The sequence below is a fragment of the Orbilia oligospora genome (genome assembly GCF_000225545.1).
Source record: "Orbilia oligospora ATCC 24927 unplaced genomic scaffold scaffold00054, whole genome shotgun sequence".
Taxonomy (NCBI): domain Eukaryota; kingdom Fungi; phylum Ascomycota; class Orbiliomycetes; order Orbiliales; family Orbiliaceae; genus Orbilia; species Orbilia oligospora.
Window position 1 is genome coordinate 1,297,381 of NW_011645611.1, and position 19,988 is coordinate 1,317,368.

The following is a 19,988-nucleotide window of genomic DNA, read 5'->3' on the forward strand; positions in this document are numbered from 1 at the left end:
TCGAATTATCTGAGGCCGAGGCATACCTCTTGACTAGGTAATTAAGAGGATTGGGTAGAAAGTTGGGGAATTGGGGAAAGATCGAAAATGCTGTTTCGGCAATGCAGGTACCTTATTGACTGGACGTATGGACGTATGGATGTAAGACCGATAAAACAAGGGACCGGACGAACGAACTCTCTGAGGATCTGAAATCGATGGTCGCGGAATGCCAATATTTGGGAGAAAGATCCTGGGTAGGTTGACGTAAAAAAAAGGATAGAAAGTCAAAAAACGAGTCCCGTCAGGTCGCAAGAGGGATGAAAATGATATGACGAAAACCCCGAGGTGAGGGACCCAGTTACAGACAATGGTTGATGGTGAGCGTCAGTCCAGGCATTGTTGAGGAGGTCCGTAGTGCAAGTAATGTCCGTATGTAACAGTCCCAATTGGAGCTAGGATATGTCTGTATGTGCGTCCTCCTGGATGGAGAATAACTCGATGCAATGCCACAAACGGAAGCACCAACGGTTTCTGTGAACCTGTCCAAACTCTTGGGCGGCTATCTAGCGAACGGTTTTTTTGCCCTTTGTTTGAAAAAAGGGATGACGTTGGATTGTCTTTTTTTTCTTTCTTTCTCTCTTCTGGTTCAGAGCTGAGAGGAATCGCGCAAAAATGATGCGGTCGTCTAATTGCTGGTGATTGCTGAATTTGACGGGTGATCGGAGTGGTTGGTTTGGAAGAAGCAAAATACCTGTGAAGGCCGGGTATAGTTGAGAAGGATAATAAGTATTGGTATTGATCTTGATCGAAGTATGGGATTAATATTAATAACACCACAAAACACGTTTAAGGCACTGTCTGATAATTGAGAAAATAGGAAGTCATGGGATTTCTTTTCCGCCACCGGTCTCCTCTTAGAAAGTTACCAGGAAGGAAGAAAGGAAGGAAGGGAAGGTTGGGGAGTGGTGATAACGGTGGTTGTGATGGTGGGGGGAGGCAGCGCTGCAGACAGGAACGAACTGCCTGTGCAGCTGTGCTACGATTGTTTTGGCAGTGTAAAGGAGAAATTAGAGACTCCGTACGCACATATTACCTTCTTACCTTCTATCGCGATTCTTCTGATTGCCCTGGTAGTGCTTAGGCACCCTAAACCCTGTGTAATAAGCTGAAACAAGAGGTTGAAGACCCAGACCAGCCAATGGAAACAGTTGGGTCAGGCCGGGGGGGTTCGAGTCTTCAATCCGGGTGGCGTAGATGCCAAAATACCCGCAGTCCTGTGTATGAAAGTTTGTGACTAAGGCTTCCGGAAGCCAGTGCAGAACAATTCTTTGGTGGTTTATTTCCCTTCTTGCTTGTGAAGATGCGGTAACAGACGGAGGATAGATCGGTGGAGATCGAGATATCCAGACCACAGACGGTCTTGAGTCCTTTTTCGGTGCGATGTTAGACGGAAGTCGTGCGAAAGGGGCAAAACCGACCTTAAAACCTCAGCTACTCCGTGCTATCGCTGTGCATAAGAAAGATATATCTAATGCAAATGCACAGGCCAAGTAGGTAGGTATGTACATGTAAGTACGTACTATGTACTCACTTTGTGCCTGAGGCTAGCCTTGAATTTGATCAATCTGTTGAATCATAAACTAGAATCGCGAGCTAAGGCGGAGAATGCACTAGCATTCTCCACACCTGTCCATTGAACGTGCAGAGTACTAGTATAGTACGATCACGATCACGATATCGAATTGTATTAATTAATATACCCCAATCAAACAAGAGGCCGAGCGATTTACCTGATCACCAACATACTATGGCTATATTTGGGTGGGGGGGAGTCGACAATCGACCAGGTTCAACTGTGAAATCAAGACTTCGCACCGACTCCACCAGAACGAATCAGACCTGCAGATAGGCACTTACATCGAAGACGTCTCCTATTTTGGCAGCATGGCCGTCCGCATTTTCTGCATGATGCCTGCCGGCGCACGCGAACCAACCCCAGCCTTTATTATCCAACCGCAGACGACTCTAAGACATACAAATGTGGCTCAGCAGCCATTCGAACGAATAAACAGCCACCTCGAAAGAATTCCAGTTTTTTAAACGCTTGGTTTCTCAGCTATTCTAGGTCGGTTACCTAAAGTCGAGACCCGAGTCGAAATTCCAGTTGGATTCTATTCCCCAGCTAAGAAACGTCATCATTATGCGCTATCGATGTTTCCGTGCGCCTACGGGGTACTTGGTCCCCTTTTTAACACCCCGTGACTCGCTATATCTACAAGATTTCGAGATAGCTTACATACTTTCACTAGAACTACGACTAATTTACAACCAATTGAAGAGGAATATATACACTAAGAGAACAGACAGAACCTTAACTGCCTAGGCATACGACTCGAATTGACGGGTAGTATTATAGTATCATCTTGGAACGATTCCTGACCTAACATATCGGAACAAGATCAACTCCCACCTCCTTCGGGTGCAGGCTTACCTCGCCGACATGGCAAGGCCTACAGAATACTAGACAAGGCCTAAATCTTGGGAGCGAATACGATCCCTCAATCCATGATCGATGCTATTACCATGATCTAGGACCCTAGATAACCTTAAATCCCAGCGAATATAATCCTTCCATGTCTCGAAAAGGCAGCTGTCTAAGATGTTGTGCTGCGGGAATCGCCTACCTTAGTGGCGAGATAATCGCATGGTAGACGGTCGATTCGGGGATTAGTTACGAGTACGAGAATAGTTTCGGGATTAGGGCCGATAAGTAGATCTAGAGTATTTACCTAGGTAGTACATTAGGTACCCACCTAGTATATAATTTCGAGTGTACGATATAATATGTACAATCATATGATATGAAGATTCATAACGTTTATATGCTATACTTGAAGCTTAAGTAAGCACGTTTATATCCGCAGTGGGGCACAGACCCCGCTCAGAACAATACGAATATGCATAATACCGTATTCTTAAGATCTTAAAAATAGACTGATATAGGAGAACATACATCTAGGTATGCTTCGTACGTGTATGTAATGTACATACTGGTAGGAGGGGTACACCAGGTACTTAGGTACCTAAGTACACACACATATAAGTATTCTAGATCTACAAGTTATTATATATAAGCAGGACTCTGCTGTCAATAATGTCGTGTAACCAAACCAAAACCGTCGACACACCATACTAAGTATCTAAGTTCAAGACCTTCGAGCTACCTAGAAGCCCGCGTGGTTAGAACCAGGCATCATCAATGACACCCCTCCCGCTCTAGTTACCCCAAATAATTATGATCCGAACTCTTCCATTAGCGTGTCTTATCCAACCGTTAACCTGAAGTTGACAACTAGAGGCTCATATATAAATATATATAATCACACCCATATCTCTTAGCCCGTCGTGAACACAATTGCAAACGTCGTATCACGGACTAGCCCCTCAGATCATGCCGTCTACTAATACCGCTTCGATTCGCACGATGATATCACTAGTCTGATTAGGCTGTAGAAACATGAATAAAATGGAATTTCATGGCCGATATGTGACGTGTTTGCCGGTGTATACTTTTTATATCACCGTCGACTGGATCCAATTCTTAAAGGGCTTTCGGGTTATGGGTATTCGAACAAAGTTGCTCACGTACCCTAGTTGGATTGAAATATATATTAAAATATCCAATTTCGGCCCGCTAGGACCTTAGCATAGGGGGACATGAGATGCATGTATTTATATCTATAAAAGTTGGATAAATATGAATCAGTCGAGGTCATACAAACTGATTAAGAGCGACTTACTTACCTAAGTAAATACTGTATAGTTATACGTAACTGTATTCCACGATATCTGAGATTCCTGCAAAACCTTACGGGTTTACCGACAGGAGCTTGTCCTCAATGAATGATCACCTAGCTCGTTCATAAATTCAACGAGACAACTAGCTAAAATGCAAACCCCTCCGAAACTCAATTAATCTGCGACCATCACGATGAATCAATAATATCAAACTCCATCTGTCCGTACGCTTCCCAACAAGGACCCCTACCTCCCAAGAGGTCTTGATTTACGTAATTCCATCGACTAGCCGCACCCTCTAACCTCAAACTCAAAAGTTGTAAAAGAATTCACCAACCAATCGCAACCCTCCCAAAAGAATGAAAGAAACTGCGATAAGGCTTTTTGTCATTGTTACCTACTATCTTTACGAGAAAGATTCGTGTATTTTTATTTGGTACTGGATTACTCGGATCTATTACCGAGATGCATAATATAAAATTGTCACAAAGCTTAGCGACTCACCCCGCCGCGATACTATGAAGTCTTCCATCAAAATCATTGGAAAAGAGAACAACCGTGAGAATATACACCAGAACAGATTAATTTTTAGAAAACAAATATGGTTAAACGTTTTCTCGAATTATCTTCAATGAAAGAACCCACCCGCCGCATTTGTGCCTCACGAATCGTTAGTAGCCGCATTTCAGGTGGACGCACCGTGACGAAATACGCAAGCACGACGATGTCATATGATCAAAGAGACATCGAAATCCAAGTTCGCAGGCAAACCACCGTGGCCTCCTCCTCGCTTCACCACGAGATTCATAAGAGCCTTGTCGGCCACACTCCGTTTGAGAATTCTGCTTCAGATTTTTTGATGGGGTTAACAAGTACTGATCTTCTGATCCAGGCTGAAAGCATATGTAACCGCCAGTGGCCAGTGGCCAGATTCGCCGTATCCAATCGATGGTGGTGTGGATGAATGAATTAGAAGGAAAGAAACAAAAAAAACTAAAAAGCGAGGTCCCAAGATTGATTCTTTTTTTTTTCCTTCCAAAATTTTTCCAAGTAAGAGCTCTTCCAGTTCCTTGATTTGGTGTTTTCTCTTCGGGGGTTGTAGTTTCTTTTTCGTTTTAGCTTGCTACCCTTTTGCTTCGTGCCGAAGCCCGGGGTTGATGCTAAAGCGTCTAAAGCTTCTCCGCAGAATAAGTCCGTCCAAGTTTGGGGTTTGAAGCCCAGACGCCTGGTAGTGCCTGTCCCTGCTGCCAGATCAGTTTACAAGGGAAAATCTTCAGCTTGAGACTTTTGAGTTCCGTAATCGCCCGATACCAAGAATTTATGACCTTCTCTATGCCGAAGGTAAGCTGGTGTCAAACCTAGCACGATGATGTTTCTAATGCATCAAGGCAATAATGCAGCATATCATGGGAATCAAAATGAAAGAGAAAAAATATGACGAAGTGGCCCTTAAGCTTCAGTTGGTGGAATGGGTGAAGGAGACCCGTGTTCTTGTTGGCTGCCCAGGCCGGTGTGCAAACAACCATTTCTGTTGGCTAATAGACGGCGACTTCGCCAGTCTCGAGTCATCCGTTCCACCGTCGATGCAGCATCTAAGAAAATCATACCTGCATATATTCGAAAGCGGAATAAAAAAAAAAGATGGGCTTTTTCTTTTCTTCTTTTCCATTTCGCTTCATTGTGTGGATACGGGGTTTATTTCCCCACATCTTGGCTGAAGTGCTCCCGCTGGATGCGCAATGCCATGATCGTGACTCCGAACGGTTCAGATACCGGACCGGCAAATTCCTCATGTCAGACGACATCCCTAAAAGATGTCCTTTCGTCAAGGGCAAGTCCTTGATCTGCAATGGGACTGCAATTGGACGGCAATGCCTCCTGCCTTTACCCCAGATTGACCTGTTGTTTCTGGGGTAGGACATGGGAAGGTCAATTTGCATTAAGCCTCGCGGCCGGCAGGCTACGATTTGCCGTTCCTCGCCTTTTAGTCTTGTTTCTGAGTAACGTTGGTCAATAACAGTTGCCAGTGCAATCAAAATGTTGTTCGTCTGAATATGACGCAGGCCGTCATTTCAAAGGAATGCGTGGTTGTTTTCCCGAAATAGGATTTCTCCACGGACCCTTCAGCCATGTTGATCGCTGGGTCAAGCCTCAATTCTGTTCCGACGATGCAACTGGGCCAGGGATATTTCCTGTCAAGCAGCAGCTTAACCTCGACTTTGTTGTTTCCCCGTTTCAAATGGCATGGATTGGTCTGGATTTCGACGAATAAGTGAAAAATCTTACGTACGAAAAACGGTTATTCCGGCGCAATAGCGTCATGTAGGGGCACCGCAGTCTAAAAGCTATTTTCTATCAGATTTCCTTAGCGGTGAAGAATGTGGCTTCTAAAATTTCCTTGTGATATTCATTAGCTAGTCCCGATTTTACGCCTTAGAGCAGGTTGTAAGTAGACCGGATTAGATGGGAAGATAAACAAAACGGAATCAGGCTTCAGCCCGTCGAAGAGAGGAGGTTGAAATCTTACCCAAGTCACCGGTTCGGTGGGAAATTTCATGAATTGACGAAGCTAGTAATACCCCCTCGCCGCAGACCACGATCGGGCAGCCAGGGTTTTCGAGAGGGGAATAGGAAGGGATATCCCCCACACTGCAGCTCCTGCCAACCCTGCACACCACTACAGTTCTGTTCCGTGGCATTTTCGTGTGCACCCGGTACCCATAATCATCAACACCACAGCCTGATCAGCTTGTTTTACAGACACGCTCGCCGGGGTGGTGTTCCACTAGTCCTTGCATTAAGGTTGTCGGCAAATCTCCTGGTGTGTATAATAGCAGCAGGGCTCCCCACCATTTGACGCATTTTTGTGATTTCCAATATTTTGCTTGCATATATTATATCCATCTTCCATCCTCTCTTTTTTCTCCCCGCTGTCTCAACATCTCCAGAATATTAGAAAAGTGTAAAACACCAAACTTAAAGGGAGGATTTCGAACTTTCTTTGGATCAGAATTCACATACCAATACGCCTTTCTCTTACAAAGTATTTCGAACTCTAAGAAGCGAAGGTACTCTGTCGTCAGACTTCATTGTCGCCCCCACTGAGAATTTCCAGAAACGGCGATTTCGACTATCAGCCCGTTCTTGCCTAGAAGCAATCTGCCTCTCAGCTGATATCCCAGAGTCACGGTGCTGGCCGACAAACTCTTCTCATTGAGTCAAACTTTATTCCGCCTGTACTGGTGATCAAACCCGAAACATTACCCTAAAAGATAAGAGACAACCGTTTGGAGGAAGAAATATATATTTTTTTCTCTTCTCAACTTCATACCGTCGAATTCCGCGGAGGCGAGCCTTTTTGCGAAGGATATATCTCCTACTCGCACTCGCACTTCTCGCATGATACAGCTAGGCGGATTAGAACGGTCGACGTAACTATATATATAATATATCATCAGCCGAAACTCAATATAAATACCGAAGGAAACCACAGGATTCCATATATAAACCTACCTTCCGCTATCTCCAAACCGCGCCCACTTGTTCCACTATTAACAGGACGAATTACGTCCAATGGATACTGTAGATCTCGGACAACGACGATTCCACAATCTCAGGATCGCAACTCCAGCTACTCCTCCTCAGACATCTCGACTTTCAGAGGGGCTTGCCGCTCAATCGCTACAGCGGAGGATCTCTTCGACCCCTCCGATTTCCGAGAATGCGTCAACCCCTCCGATTTCCGTTACGCCGACGAGCAGTGCAACAGTATCAAGGACAGATGTGAGCGTGCATGGTGCGTTTGGCCGGTCGGCAGGCCAGGCTGAGCCGAAGAAAAGTGTTAATGGTGTTAATGGTACTAAGAACGGTATGGGTGTGAGGAGAAAGTCGATAACTTTTGCCCCAAATGTCAGACTAGATTCGGGACAGTCGCTGCCTTTGCAGCAGCCGCTACCTCGGATCAAAGCTGATGAAGAAGAAGAGTGTGCTATTTCGGAAAGCCCAATATCTTTACAGATTTATGGATCATCTCCGCCAAATGGTTCTCGCAAATTTTCTTTAACCGAAATGCGACGAGGGCCGACTTTTGACCTGTATGACACTAGGTCTGAAGATGGGGATGATAGCCAGTCTTCGAGGGGCGGATATGGGTCTTCTGTTGGCTCACCGATTCGTGAGGATAGTGTTGATGGAATGAGCGATAGACTATATGAAAAAGATCGAATTGGATCTCTGACATCAGCAAGCACTGCATCACCTCTTCTCGATGAAGTCAAAACACCTCCAAATACCATCGACTCCTACCTCTCTCCAATGAACCGTCATAACCGAAGCCCCTCGTCCTTACAGGACGAGTCTACGCTCTCTCCTTGGCCATGGATGAATTCCGGGAATGTTCAGAGATCTAAGAGCTTCTCTGTCGACAAGCCGAGGACCACTAGAGCTCAACGGAAAGCTTCCTGTCCAACTACAAACTCTCCAGCTTCACAGTTCCTCAGGGGCTGGAAGCAAACCAAAAAACCACAACCTGACGATGAAGGTCAGTCGATCGGCGATTACATTATTGGAAAGACCATTGGGTTTGGTGGTTACAGCGTTGTTAAAGAAGCACACACCCTCGAAGAAGGAAAGAAGGTCGTTCGTGCCGTCAAGATTGTCAAGAAGAAAGTTAGAGATTCGGAAACCGAGAACGATGCCATCCAGGCCGAATTCGAGCATGAAGTCAATCTTTGGCGCCATCTCGCTCACCATCATATCCTTGGTCTCTTGGGTGTCTACGATACCCCCTTTGCTTTCTTCTGTATCACCCGCTACAACATTGGCGGTACTCTCTTCGACCTAGTTAAGAAGAACAGAGGTGGACTGAAGCTCGATCTCGTCCGCAAATACGCCTTTCAGATTTCATCTGCTCTCCGATACCTTCACCAAGATATGAGGGTTGTCCACCGTGATGTCAAACTTGAAAACATCCTTGTTAACACTGAAGAGGATCCTTCTGGCCATATCCTTCTTTGCGACTTTGGAATGGCCGAGTTTCTCCAAAGTTTTAACCCGGACGGCGATAGTGATGACGACGGGTTCGACAATCACCGCAACCGACCACCAATCCAACGTCATGGCCCAGCCGGCTCTTCTACCGCCATTGCCGCCACTTCTGAATCTCCAGTCACAGGATCTCTCCAATACGCCGCTCCGGAGCTTCTTCAGTCCGACGTCCCTGTCATTCAGACCCATGTTGACATGTGGGCTCTTGGTGTCACAATCTACACGATGACAACTGGTTCACTTCCCTTCCATCACAGCATGTCAGCCATGATTCAAGAATTGATCACCAAGGGAGACTACGATAGAGAGCTTCTACGAGCCAAAGGCGCCGGGCCTGAGCTTATTGAGGTTGTTGAGGGGTGTCTCGACATGAATATTCATCGCAGATGGGACATCACTCGAGTTCTCGAGAGCCGATGGCTTCATGGACTTGGTGGATTCAACTTCTAAACCATCCACTCTTTATCATCCGCCATACCTCTTTCGCTTTATCATTTTTTTTCTTTTTGGGTTTCCGGGAACACACAGCATGATTTTTGTCTTGTCTTGTCTTTTCTTCGATTTTGCATTCGTTTTTTTTTGAATGGCACACCTGCCATTCATTCATTTTTGATTCTCGCCTTTGAAATCATGCAGTTGAAAGATATTTATACAACCTTTCATCATAGCATCTGGTTTCCCTTTCTTCGGCTTCACAATACTTTCTCACTTTAACATTCAAAAATAAATGGGAAGGATTTATTGATTTCGGCATCATTTCTGCGCATCGATTTTTGCTTTCCTTGCGTGTTCCAGATTCCCCAGTCCATTATTTGCAGTTCATCCTTTTTTTTCTTTGATGTTGATGACAACTCTCCAAGCTGCTATTCTTTTTATCTCCAACCGGCGTTCTTATTTTTCTTTCCTCCAAAAAAAAAGCATATCCCATTAATCTCTATTCCTGCTTCATGCTTAATATTTCTTTTCCACAGCTTTTTTAGGGTATGGGAGGGGGGAAAAAATAACGGAGTTTTTGATATTGTGGGATATTTTTCTTCTCTTTCTTTTCTCGATTTGATTTCGCTGCAATCTTTCTTTCTCTTCTTCCTCTTTTTCGTCTTCTTGCAGAAAGCGGATCTCGCCGTTAACCGAGTTGTCTGGTTATTATTTCATGATCCTTTATTTACTTCAGTACTTCAAATCTTTCTTTTCCAAAGTTTGATATCAACTTGCGGGCGGTTCTATCTCTTCTGGGAAACATTTTTTTTTTTTCCCCCTGAAGGACATCATTGTTTTTTTTTTTTGTACGATAGTGGCATGAGGATACCATATAAAGAAAGAATTGATTTCAAAAAAAGAATACAAAAACACCGAATTAAATTATAGTATACCTACGTACCTCTTACCTAGTGTATACCTCGAGGCTGTGAGACTCTTTTCCCTGTAAAATAAGGAAGAGAGAGAGCTCTTAACATTGGAGTTTCTGATTCCTGTCATTTATAAAGGTATTCTTATGATCTTTATTTTTCCATTCCGTGGAGTTCTGGAAACCCCACGTTTTTTAACCAGACATCTGGAGGGTCGCATGGCCTGATATCATACCTGTAGAACCCAGTGGGTCCACGACGTCCGGTCTTTCCCCAGCCTCGCCAGGTCTTAAACAAGTCGATCTCGAAGCCTTGCATGTAGGGGAGAAAAACTGACAGTTGACATGACAAGCAACACAAAAAACCACTCCCATCGCAAGTCTCGTAACCAGACTTTTTCCCCATCGCAACAACAACCATCCAAAACTTCTCATCCTTCCACCGACCTCAATTCTTTACCAAAAGTCTTAATTTTAGTCTCAATCGAACAGCCGCATGAATATCTACATTTAGTGTACCAGTCTCAAAAAAATCCCATAGATTTTGAAATCAAAAGTGATCACGTGTTATAACCTTCTTGCACGCCGGTTTTCTTGATAATAATAAACTCTTGCAACAACACCAACAACCAAAACCGAATATACCAGGAAGATAGGAGAAAAAAGAAACGAAGAGAGACAAAAAAAGAGAGAGAGATAGAGAGAGCCGAAAAGTAAGGGGCGCAAAAACGTCAGGATACATTATCTTTTCGTTACACAAAGATTGCTTTTAAACGACCTCTAAACCTCATTAGAAAAAACCCTTATACTCGGGAGATATAAATATTCAATTCCTGACAACTTTTTATACTACCAAATCCGGTTTGAAAGTGCTGTTTAGCTGTCAAATCGAGCTACACAAGCCCATTACCCGAACCGAAAAATAAAGAATGTCGGAAGCCGGTAGGTAGGTAGGTAGGTAAATTCGCTAAGTAGAGTTTTTCACATTTCTATCTACTATCAATCTGCAATGATTCGATGTATATCGCGATTCAATGCTAAAAAGAAGGGGACATGGACACAAGAGTAGGGGGACATGTATCTCTATTTCAAGCAATTCGATCACTCTCACCACGAATAAAAAAAAACAAAAAATAAAAGTGTCAATCTTTTTCCTCCCGATAAAAAAAAAGTCCTCTTCTTTCATCCCCAGTCACCGCTCGATAGGTAAACAAATTTCGCATAAAAGGGTAGGTGGTAGTAAGGTACCGAAAAAAAGCGCTTCCCATTAAGATCCAGCTGGAAACAGTAAAACATACATGAAGAGAATAAAAATGACATTATTCCAAAGGGGAGGGGTTGTTGTTCCGCAAAAAGAAAAAAAAAAAGACCATTGCGTATCATGACAGTATAATGAAAAGGGGAACGGAAACCGAGACCAAAATATCCTGTTAAGGGTGTTTTTGTGTATATGTGTGTGTGTATAATAATTGTGGTATTATGCCGATTAGTGGTAGACCAAGATGTAATGCTCATAAGAGGGACGCAGGCAAAAACGGCCAATGCTGCTCTTGCACCTTCGATTTCGAGGAGGGGTAAAATGTGACATTGAAACACGCTCTTGTAGTCAACATATGGGGATCGTTCGCATGAATTGGTAAAAAGCGCTTCAAAAAATTCAGTAGGGGGCGTTGGGTTTACAAAAAGATGACATCCGCTTCTTTTCAACATTAAAAAAGGGCTGGACATCAAAGTAAATTATCATCAAGGGTTTGCCTTTGGGATCACATTTTCTTTTCCAGTTGGAGGTACGAAGTGGGCAGGTGTACAGCGAGGACGTTTTTTATACTTTGAACCACAGTGGAGTGATTCAACGGTAGTCACTCTTGGAGTAGTAGGAGTCCTTGTGGTGCTCCTTACCATATTGTGAGTTCTGTATTTCAGGCGAAATGTTAGACGAATCAAGTACACTTGGAGGGGTGGTATAGATGTGGGGATTTCCCGTCAGGCTATAGACACCCGGGGTTTAGGATCAACTTACCTTCTTCTTCTCGAGAGCGGCCATCCTTTTCTTCTTGGTGAGAGCATTAACATAGGTTCCAATAATGAAACCGATGAGGTTGAAGAATGGAACTATTTGATACTCTTGTCAGCGGTGTTCTAATTGTTTAGTTTAAGACGAAAATAGGGGATAACATACCCCAAGCGTGCTCAGGCAAGAACTTCTGGGCGAAGGCCAAAGCCAACGGGCTGGTAATCCAGCTGACCTTCATGACGGGGAAGAAACCCGTCCTGACCATAGCCTTGACATTCTCCTTCTTCCTAGCACCGGCAATGATGGCCATGCTGGCAAGATAGACAACATTCTGGATTGGAGCAACAATGAAGTTGCTGACCAAAATTTGGAGGATCTTGGCACGGGTGGAAGAGCGATTTCGGAAAGCGCGCTGAAGAACATTGATGAGCAAGTGACCGAGTGGGGCCGAGATGAAGGCGCCGTAGATGGCCATCATCGGCACACGTGGGGTCAAATAGCTGCCATGCTTCTTGTCGCCAGCAATGAGCGATGCAAGAAGTTCCTGAAGAGCAGACAGGGTACCAGACGTTACCATCTTCGTCTGACTGTGCGATTCGGGTATACATTGTTAGTATCATCAACGGTATTTCGAGGGGGATATCTGATGGGGTTTCCGTACAGAGGGTTCGTCTGGAGCAACGACAGGTACGACTGAATGTACGTCTGTCCGGGGGTCTTTCCTTTGACAGGCATGATGGGCGATTTAATTTGATATTCTTCTTAAATCTGTAATGTGTTTAAACTGCAGGTTAGTTTCACCGTCGTAACAATAAGAGCAATAGTAATAGTAGAAGTAAAAGAAGAAGAAGAAGAAGTAGAAGAAGATAGTGATGCAAAGTAACAAGAATAAAAACAAATAATAGTAATGTGATTGGAATTTAGAACCTGGTGGAGTCGCCGGCAGCGACAATGAATAGATGAGAATTCAAAAGCGACACACACACACAGACAGAGTCCCTCAACCAAAACAGGACAAGAAAGTATTGAAACAAATACTTTTCACCGATTGAATATTCGGCATAAAACAAAAAATAAAAAAGGGACTTGGAACGGAAGAGTCGGATACGGCAGAAAAGGACTACGGACCAAGGATATGTATTATCTAACAAAGTTCCTAGAGCAGCGCGACAAGAACCCTCCAGAAGTCAGAGAGGTGTGTGTGTTGACGCGTTGTGGTAGGAGCAAGAAGATTGTTGTCGGGAAAAGGTCGACAATGAACTCGAGCAGGCGATTTCTTAGCAAAGTAAAAAATCGCGGGGTCGAGAGGGCGTGAAATCGTCAAGACTTCAACAGAGGTCGAGTGGTTTTGTTATCGTGGAGAGGATAGGATAGGACAGGACAGGATGAGATGTGATGACGGCGGTGGAGGGTGGAAATGGATGAGAAGGGAAAGGGAAGGGAAAGTGAGAGTGTGAAACGACGGTCGGTCTTGAGAGGAAAGAAGGGAGGCTGGGGGGACGCCCTGCTCTACTTTGCTTGTGCGTTCGGGTTCAGGTTCAGATTCAGGTGCAGGTTCAGGTTCAAGGTCAGGTTGCTGCTCTCTGTCTGATCCAGGCTGGCTGGCTGGTTGCTCGCTTTCTCTCTGTCGGGCTGGCTGGCTGTTCGTTCGTTCTGACCAGTCATTGGCTGCCAATGCGAGCGTAAACAAATAAGGGAAGTCCGGATCCCCACCACTCTTCGATCTTACATACGAAACTACCTACACAGTAAAGCAAGTAAGTAAGTACCCAGGTATGGATGGCTATGGGCTATGGGCTATGGGCTATGGGATGGGGCATGGAAATGCAATTTTCAATTTGAACCTCGGTCGGTACCGCCGTGCCGCCATGTTCCTTCCATACCTTCGACCTTTTACCGAGGGCATTAATTTAAATCTTCGGGGGGCCATGGCGCTGGCTGTCTCGAAATTTCCCTGTTTGACTTCAACAGCTTATGATTCCGATCTGTTTTAATTCCTTTTCCAGAAGCTATGCTATCTAAAAGGCTAAAATCTCTGTCTTACATACTTTAGTCCTGGACTAAAAACTACTTACGTCTTTCTGTCGTCCTTCGTGGGCTCGAAAAGGTGGAGCTGCCATGCTCCAAGTCCGCCGCCTGCCGGACCAACTCGACCACCTCCATTCCCCCATTGGTTGCAACTACCCGATTCTCCGTCCCAGACATCTACTCTTTTTTCCTCCGCGAATGTGATAAACATGTATGCATTGTCCATGTCCGTCTGCACGTTAGCTTAGCTTAACCATACTATCCGATACCGTCTACTTCTTCCTCGTGCTCTGCTTCTCCGCACCAGCCAGCATCTTCTTCGCCACAAATAGCCCTTTCCTCACCCTCACCCCGTCCATGTATCTCTTCGCAACATTCTCCCGATCTGCTAGCTCTCCTAAATCTTCAAGCTCATCCTCTGTGTGCGGGACCCAAAACGGATCCTCGTCGAGGATATTTTCAAACCCGCTAAAGATCAATTGCGGTGACGCCGCTCCCGACGTTTTCGTCCTAATCTCATCTGCAAACCCGAATGACTCCACCACGGGTAACAGTGAATTTATCGTGTAAAACGGAGTCCCCTCCTTCATTTCTTCAGCTACTATGCGCCCGCGTCGACGCGTGATGACGCCGTAAACCTTGCCTAGTACCTCACCTACAATTCGTATTGTCGCAATCGCACAAAAGTTAGCCAAAATACAAAATACCTGGCTTGCAAACATCCCTGTCACTTTGGGATCTGGGGGATAATGTAGGAATGTGTTGTCTTGTGCTTACTGGATGCTTGGATTTCACACGAATACATGGCCAATAACAGTCTGGGTGACCAGTCTAGAAAGCCTTGTCGTATGGCAGATGTCATGCCCGTGATGACTTCACCAATTAGTTGCCCTATCTTCATTCGCAGAGCCTCGACTTCCTCGTCCGCAATCTCCACTTTTACTTCGTCCAGGAAAACTGCGACACCCTGCATGGGTTCGTTGCATAGCGGACCCTGAAATGTTGCATTCTGGAATGCTGTTATAATCTTGTCACGAAAGTCCTTGATTGTGATCTGTAACGACGCCGATTCGTGGCCTTCGTCTGCATTACCGTCATTCTGAGGCGTTTCCGACTCATCATTCTCCCGCAATATCCTACGCAGGATATTGGCATTATCAATCAGAATATTTGGCCCTGCTCTTCGTGGTCCGAACGAGGATATCTTGCTGACGACATCTGTCCATACATTTTTGGTATCCTTTGTTGCCCCGGCTATCAGTACCGCCTGGAAGCCTTTCTCGAATTCTTCGATAGGAAGACAGTCCTTTGCATCTGCGCCAGCTGTCAATAACATTAAATCGTCCGCGTCGCGTTCAGTTTGTTTTTCAGCGAAGAACTTCTTAAGAGTCCCAACATTTTCTTCCAGATATTCAACTGCTTTTGATGGCAACGGTCGTACCCGTAATTTAAATGTCACATGTTTGCCGGGCGTGCTTATGACAACGGTACCTCGGGGCAAATTCTGATTCTTCGGTGGCGGCATTTCAGGCACGGAAAGTATTGTCTCTCGGTATGGCACAATGGGTTTGGATGCCTCAATTTCGATTTTTGCAAACCGTTCTCGAAGATCTTTCAGGCACCTCTAAAAAAATACGTTAGTAATTAGTAATTTGAGAGTGTGTGTCTAAGAATCTCACCTCAAGATGCAATTCTCCCGCCGTCAAGATTACATGCTCTCCATTCGACTGAACGAGGTACTCCATACATGGATCTGACTGTTCCAAGAGCTTCAAACCTCTGATCATCTGCTGTAATTGACCTGGATTTTTTGGTTCCAAAGCAACCCTGACAATTGGAGCAGCCCCCATACTAGCTACACTCGCAAGATTGACTCCGCCAGTTACAGTCGAACACAGCGTTGCATTTTTTAAGACTTTCCCTTCCAGTCCACCTATTCCGAAGACATTGCCAGCAGGGACCTTTTCCAACGAAACAAGCTCTCTGCCCATCATTAGGTAAAGATCTGTGACTGTGATTGATGAAACATGCTGGTCTGGTTGTCGAGGGTCGTATTTCGGTCCTAGGACGTGAAGGGTCTGACCAACGGATATTGTGCCGCTGTACAATCTCGCAAACCCTATAAGGTTCTCCTTGTCGGGGTCCACAGGCGCTGCAGTTTTGCCGTCGGTATCTGTTGTCTCGAGATTGGAATTACCCATATCTAAAACAACCTGTTCGAGATCGGAATCTGCTGTAGACTGCCCACCAAGAGAGGCAGTCTCACTAGCTGCCGCTGCCGCGAGGGCTCTTGCCATTTCCTGTCGCTTGATTCGTCCTAATTCTCGTAGTTGTTCCGCCGTTAGTTTCTCCCGTTGGTTCCTAGGCAGATCTTTCTCAGGAACCGATATCATCTTGCTGACATAGGCGACAATCGCTTCCTCGTTTACGTTCAGGTTCTCCATTGCATTCTTTATCTCGGGAGCAATCAATTCCGCACCACCGGGACTGTTTTCGATTAAATTCGTTACCCTCTGTTTCTGAGCGGCTGGCGGCGAGGGCAGTTGGCTGACCACAGTCCCAAGAACGGCCCGCGACAAAGGCAACCATTGCATAAGTATTGTTGATAGTAATGCTCGAGAATCCTTTGATTTCAAGTCTCTGGGGAGTACTTTGATCCCGAGAGTCTGCACAATCTTCTCTACCTTCTCTTGATCCCGGTCCTTCCTGAGTATATTGTCGTAGATTGCCCAAATATTGTCGAGTGCAAATTGTACAAACATCGGCTTCAGATTTCGTCCCTTGAGATGTCTCTTTTTTAGCACCCTCTTCGTCTTCGGATCCAGATAGAAATCGCCCCATAAGATCTTCTCTAGAACCGATCTCTTGACTCCGAGTTTCTTTTCGTGAATCGCTGCAAAATCCTTGACCGTAAACGCCCAACCGTCTATCGCGCTTGCAAAGATGACATTAAACTTCTCCGGCGAGAAATATAAGTCCTCATCGTCCTTCTCTTCATAACCGTCTTCTAGGCCTAACTTCTCCGCTTCCGCTTCTTCTGCCGTTTTTGATGCAGACTCCCTCCTCGCCGCTCTCTGCCTCTGCCTTAATTCCATCTGTTCCCTCCATTTCAAATCATCCTCCATCCTCTCACCAGCAAAGAAACTCCCCATAACCGCATTGACCTGCTCCAACAACTTCCCCAAATGCACATTCGCCTCTGTCGGCGACATCTTCCACTCCGTAATCAACCTATCGATCTTATTAATCACCAAAACCGGTCTTAAATGCTCAAGCCACGTCTGTCTCAACACCGTCACAGTCTGCGAACACACTCCTTCCACCGCATCAACCAACACCAAAGCTCCATCGCACAATCTCGATGCCGTCGATACTTCAGACGAGAAATCAATATGTCCAGGCGAATCGATCAAATTGATGAGGTAATCCTGTAACGAAGGCGTCGTACTCGGTGGTACCGGTGGTTTCAAACTTTGGAAGTAAAGCGATATGGCCGAAGATTCCATTGTGATACCGCGGATCTGTTCATCGGGCCGGGAATCGAGGAAGCGGACTTTGCCCGCGAGTTTAGGACTGATGATGCCATTTGACGAGAGGAGACAATCGCTAAGACTAGTTTTTCCGTGGTCCTAATTAAGCTCCGTTATTCCGAGAGTTATAGAGGGTAACTTAGATATTTTTGGGAGTGGGTGCGATGCGATGCGGTGGGGTATTCATGGAGGGGTAGATGGGATGGCGGGGTAGTAGTTTGGTGGTGGAGATGCTTACGACGTGAGCTAATATACAAATCTAAAAAGTAATACTTGGTTAGCTACTTATGCTACTACTTTAAGTAAGTGAGATCTGATGGCATAATTCTTACATTTCGTACGAACTCGCTGTCGCTCTGAAGAGCAATCAGCTGCTGTGAGGATATCACCGGCATTACTGCGGTTTTGTATCAATGTCGCGCGCTGAAAAACTTATCACTGAGGAACCCAAAAAAAGACTTGTCGTTGAGAAGGTAACGGATGACCGAAGATTAAAAAAAAAATAAACTGAGAGAATTCTAGTTGAATTTAAGGTAAAGAACTTCCGAGTCTGGTGACTCACGGAGTTGGAGATTACCTACTCTGAATCAGTCTGACGAAGATATGGAAGATGTCTTGACACGACGAACCTTGCATACAGGGACGGGAATATTTTAGTTCGAGAGGATTAGCTTCGTCAACACATATATTACAACAAACTTAGGCCTCAATCCATGGCCATGATTCATGCATGATCTTTCGAACTATTTAGGATTAATAATGATAAATTTCTATCTATGAATAATTAATAATTATGGCACTAGAAAATCTCTGCAGCTCCAGTAGATACAAGGAGATCCAAACACGATCGATAGTAGGACAATATAACATCAGAATAATATACATGTCTTTTGCAATTTGATTAGACAATTATTTGTAACTTGGTTGCGTACAATTATACAATCGCGTAATGGTAACGTAACCGAACATACAATATTAAAATTATCTCGATATATGACTCCTACGTAGGGACTCCGGTCAGTACTTGGGGTATAGGATGCTCCTAAGGTGGGTGGTACCTACAGTCCTTCAGTTGGTATCATCAAGGGATACCGTCTTAAAAGCTTCCACCTAGCTAAATCACCATCAAAGTGTATGGTCCGTATATCAGACGGCGACAATGTCATGACTTCTCCCGTTGGGAAGGGATATACGGTTTTTAGAATCATGGGATCCAGAGGAAAGTCAGCATCCGCCTCCAGTTTCCCAATCCCAAGTGTGACAACCTTTAGTTTTTTGGATGGCGCCGGTCCGCCCGCGTACTGTCCGCAGAACCCATACCCGTTAAGACATTCCACAATATCACGTAAAACACGCTTTTTAAAGGGCGGCTCGGTCAAATTGTCTCTTCGAATATTATTACCATTATGATCTTTGGGATCCGGGAGCGAGATGTAAAGCAGTTCGAGATTGAGGAATAAATGTCTAGGGAACACCATGGGCGTAGTGATGGGGTATATGAGTCCATGGAGCGCCGCTTCCCGGCTTCCGCCCCGCGTTATATCTTTATTGATAAAGTTCCTATGATCTCTGCCGTAGTATGATTGACACATCCCAAGCTCTACAAGGTTGGGGCATTTGGAACCTAGTTCCGCGAGGTTCGCTGTCGACCATGTCTCTGGGAGATCTCGTCCCTTGCAGCTATCACATACGGACAATACTTTAAGAGTCTCCCCATGGCGTGTGATAGCCTTAATTGAAGGGATGTTGGTCCGGTATATGACATTGATCTCCACGAGACCTTCGAAAGACAGAAGTAGGTCTTCTAAAACCCTTTCGTCGACCACTTCAGTTAGGTAGAGTCGCTGGATTTGTGAGAATGGTAGCGATTTATGTAGGAACATTTGTGTTCCTGGCGCTTGATACTCGGCAAGAGAGGCTAGTTTAACCCCTTCAAGTCCCAATGAGTGATCTAATTGCTTGAATTTCTTTGTGATTTCGGGAACGGAGCTCTCTCCAATGTATAAGCCGTACGCATTTGCATAACGGTAGGTCCTGGTAGGTTTATCATCTATACTGACGCTGAAGGTTTCCAAAGTCGCCGCAGAGGCTCGCAGAATGTTAAACGCCATATCTACCTCATCGGTATCACGAATTCCGTGCCAGGAGAAACCCTTTAAGGAAGAAAACATGCTGAATACGCTCTTGGTCCAGTTTTTTAGCTCGTTTTTTTGGCTTATCCTTTGAATGTAGAGATTTTGGATCG

The 19,988-nt window shown here is 45.0% G+C and overlaps 4 protein-coding genes across 4 annotated transcripts; 1 reads left to right on the plus strand and 3 right to left on the minus strand.

The window, feature by feature from the left end:
• Positions 1 to 7,353: 7,353 nt before the first annotated feature.
• AOL_s00054g404 (uncharacterized protein) lies at positions 7,354 to 9,276 on the plus strand (the record flags this gene model as incomplete). The annotated part of the gene is made up of 1 exon (XM_011121720.1): positions 7,354 to 9,276. One exon carries the CDS (start codon positions 7,354 to 7,356, stop codon positions 9,274 to 9,276), a length of 1,923 nt encoding a protein of 640 aa, XP_011120022.1.
• A 2,744-nt stretch (positions 9,277 to 12,020) lies between these two features.
• AOL_s00054g405 (uncharacterized protein) lies at positions 12,021 to 12,920 on the minus strand (the record flags this gene model as incomplete). Its single annotated transcript, XM_011121721.1, has 4 exons — positions 12,021 to 12,083; positions 12,192 to 12,283; positions 12,351 to 12,772; positions 12,847 to 12,920. The coding sequence occupies 4 exons, from the start codon at positions 12,918 to 12,920 to the stop codon at positions 12,021 to 12,023; spliced, it is 651 nt and encodes a 216-aa protein (XP_011120023.1).
• A 1,565-nt stretch (positions 12,921 to 14,485) lies between these two features.
• Positions 14,486 to 17,719, minus strand: AOL_s00054g406 (uncharacterized protein; the record flags this gene model as incomplete). The annotated part of the gene is made up of 3 exons (XM_011121722.1): positions 14,486 to 14,868; positions 14,991 to 15,837; positions 15,893 to 17,719. 3 exons carry the CDS (start codon positions 17,717 to 17,719, stop codon positions 14,486 to 14,488), a joined length of 3,057 nt encoding a protein of 1,018 aa, XP_011120024.1.
• Positions 17,720 to 18,801: 1,082 nt separating this feature from the next.
• On the minus strand, positions 18,802 to 19,914 carry AOL_s00054g407 (uncharacterized protein; the record flags this gene model as incomplete). Its single annotated transcript, XM_011121723.1, has 1 exon — positions 18,802 to 19,914. One exon carries the CDS (start codon positions 19,912 to 19,914, stop codon positions 18,802 to 18,804), a length of 1,113 nt encoding a protein of 370 aa, XP_011120025.1.
• Between the last annotated feature and the right edge of the window lie 74 nt (positions 19,915 to 19,988).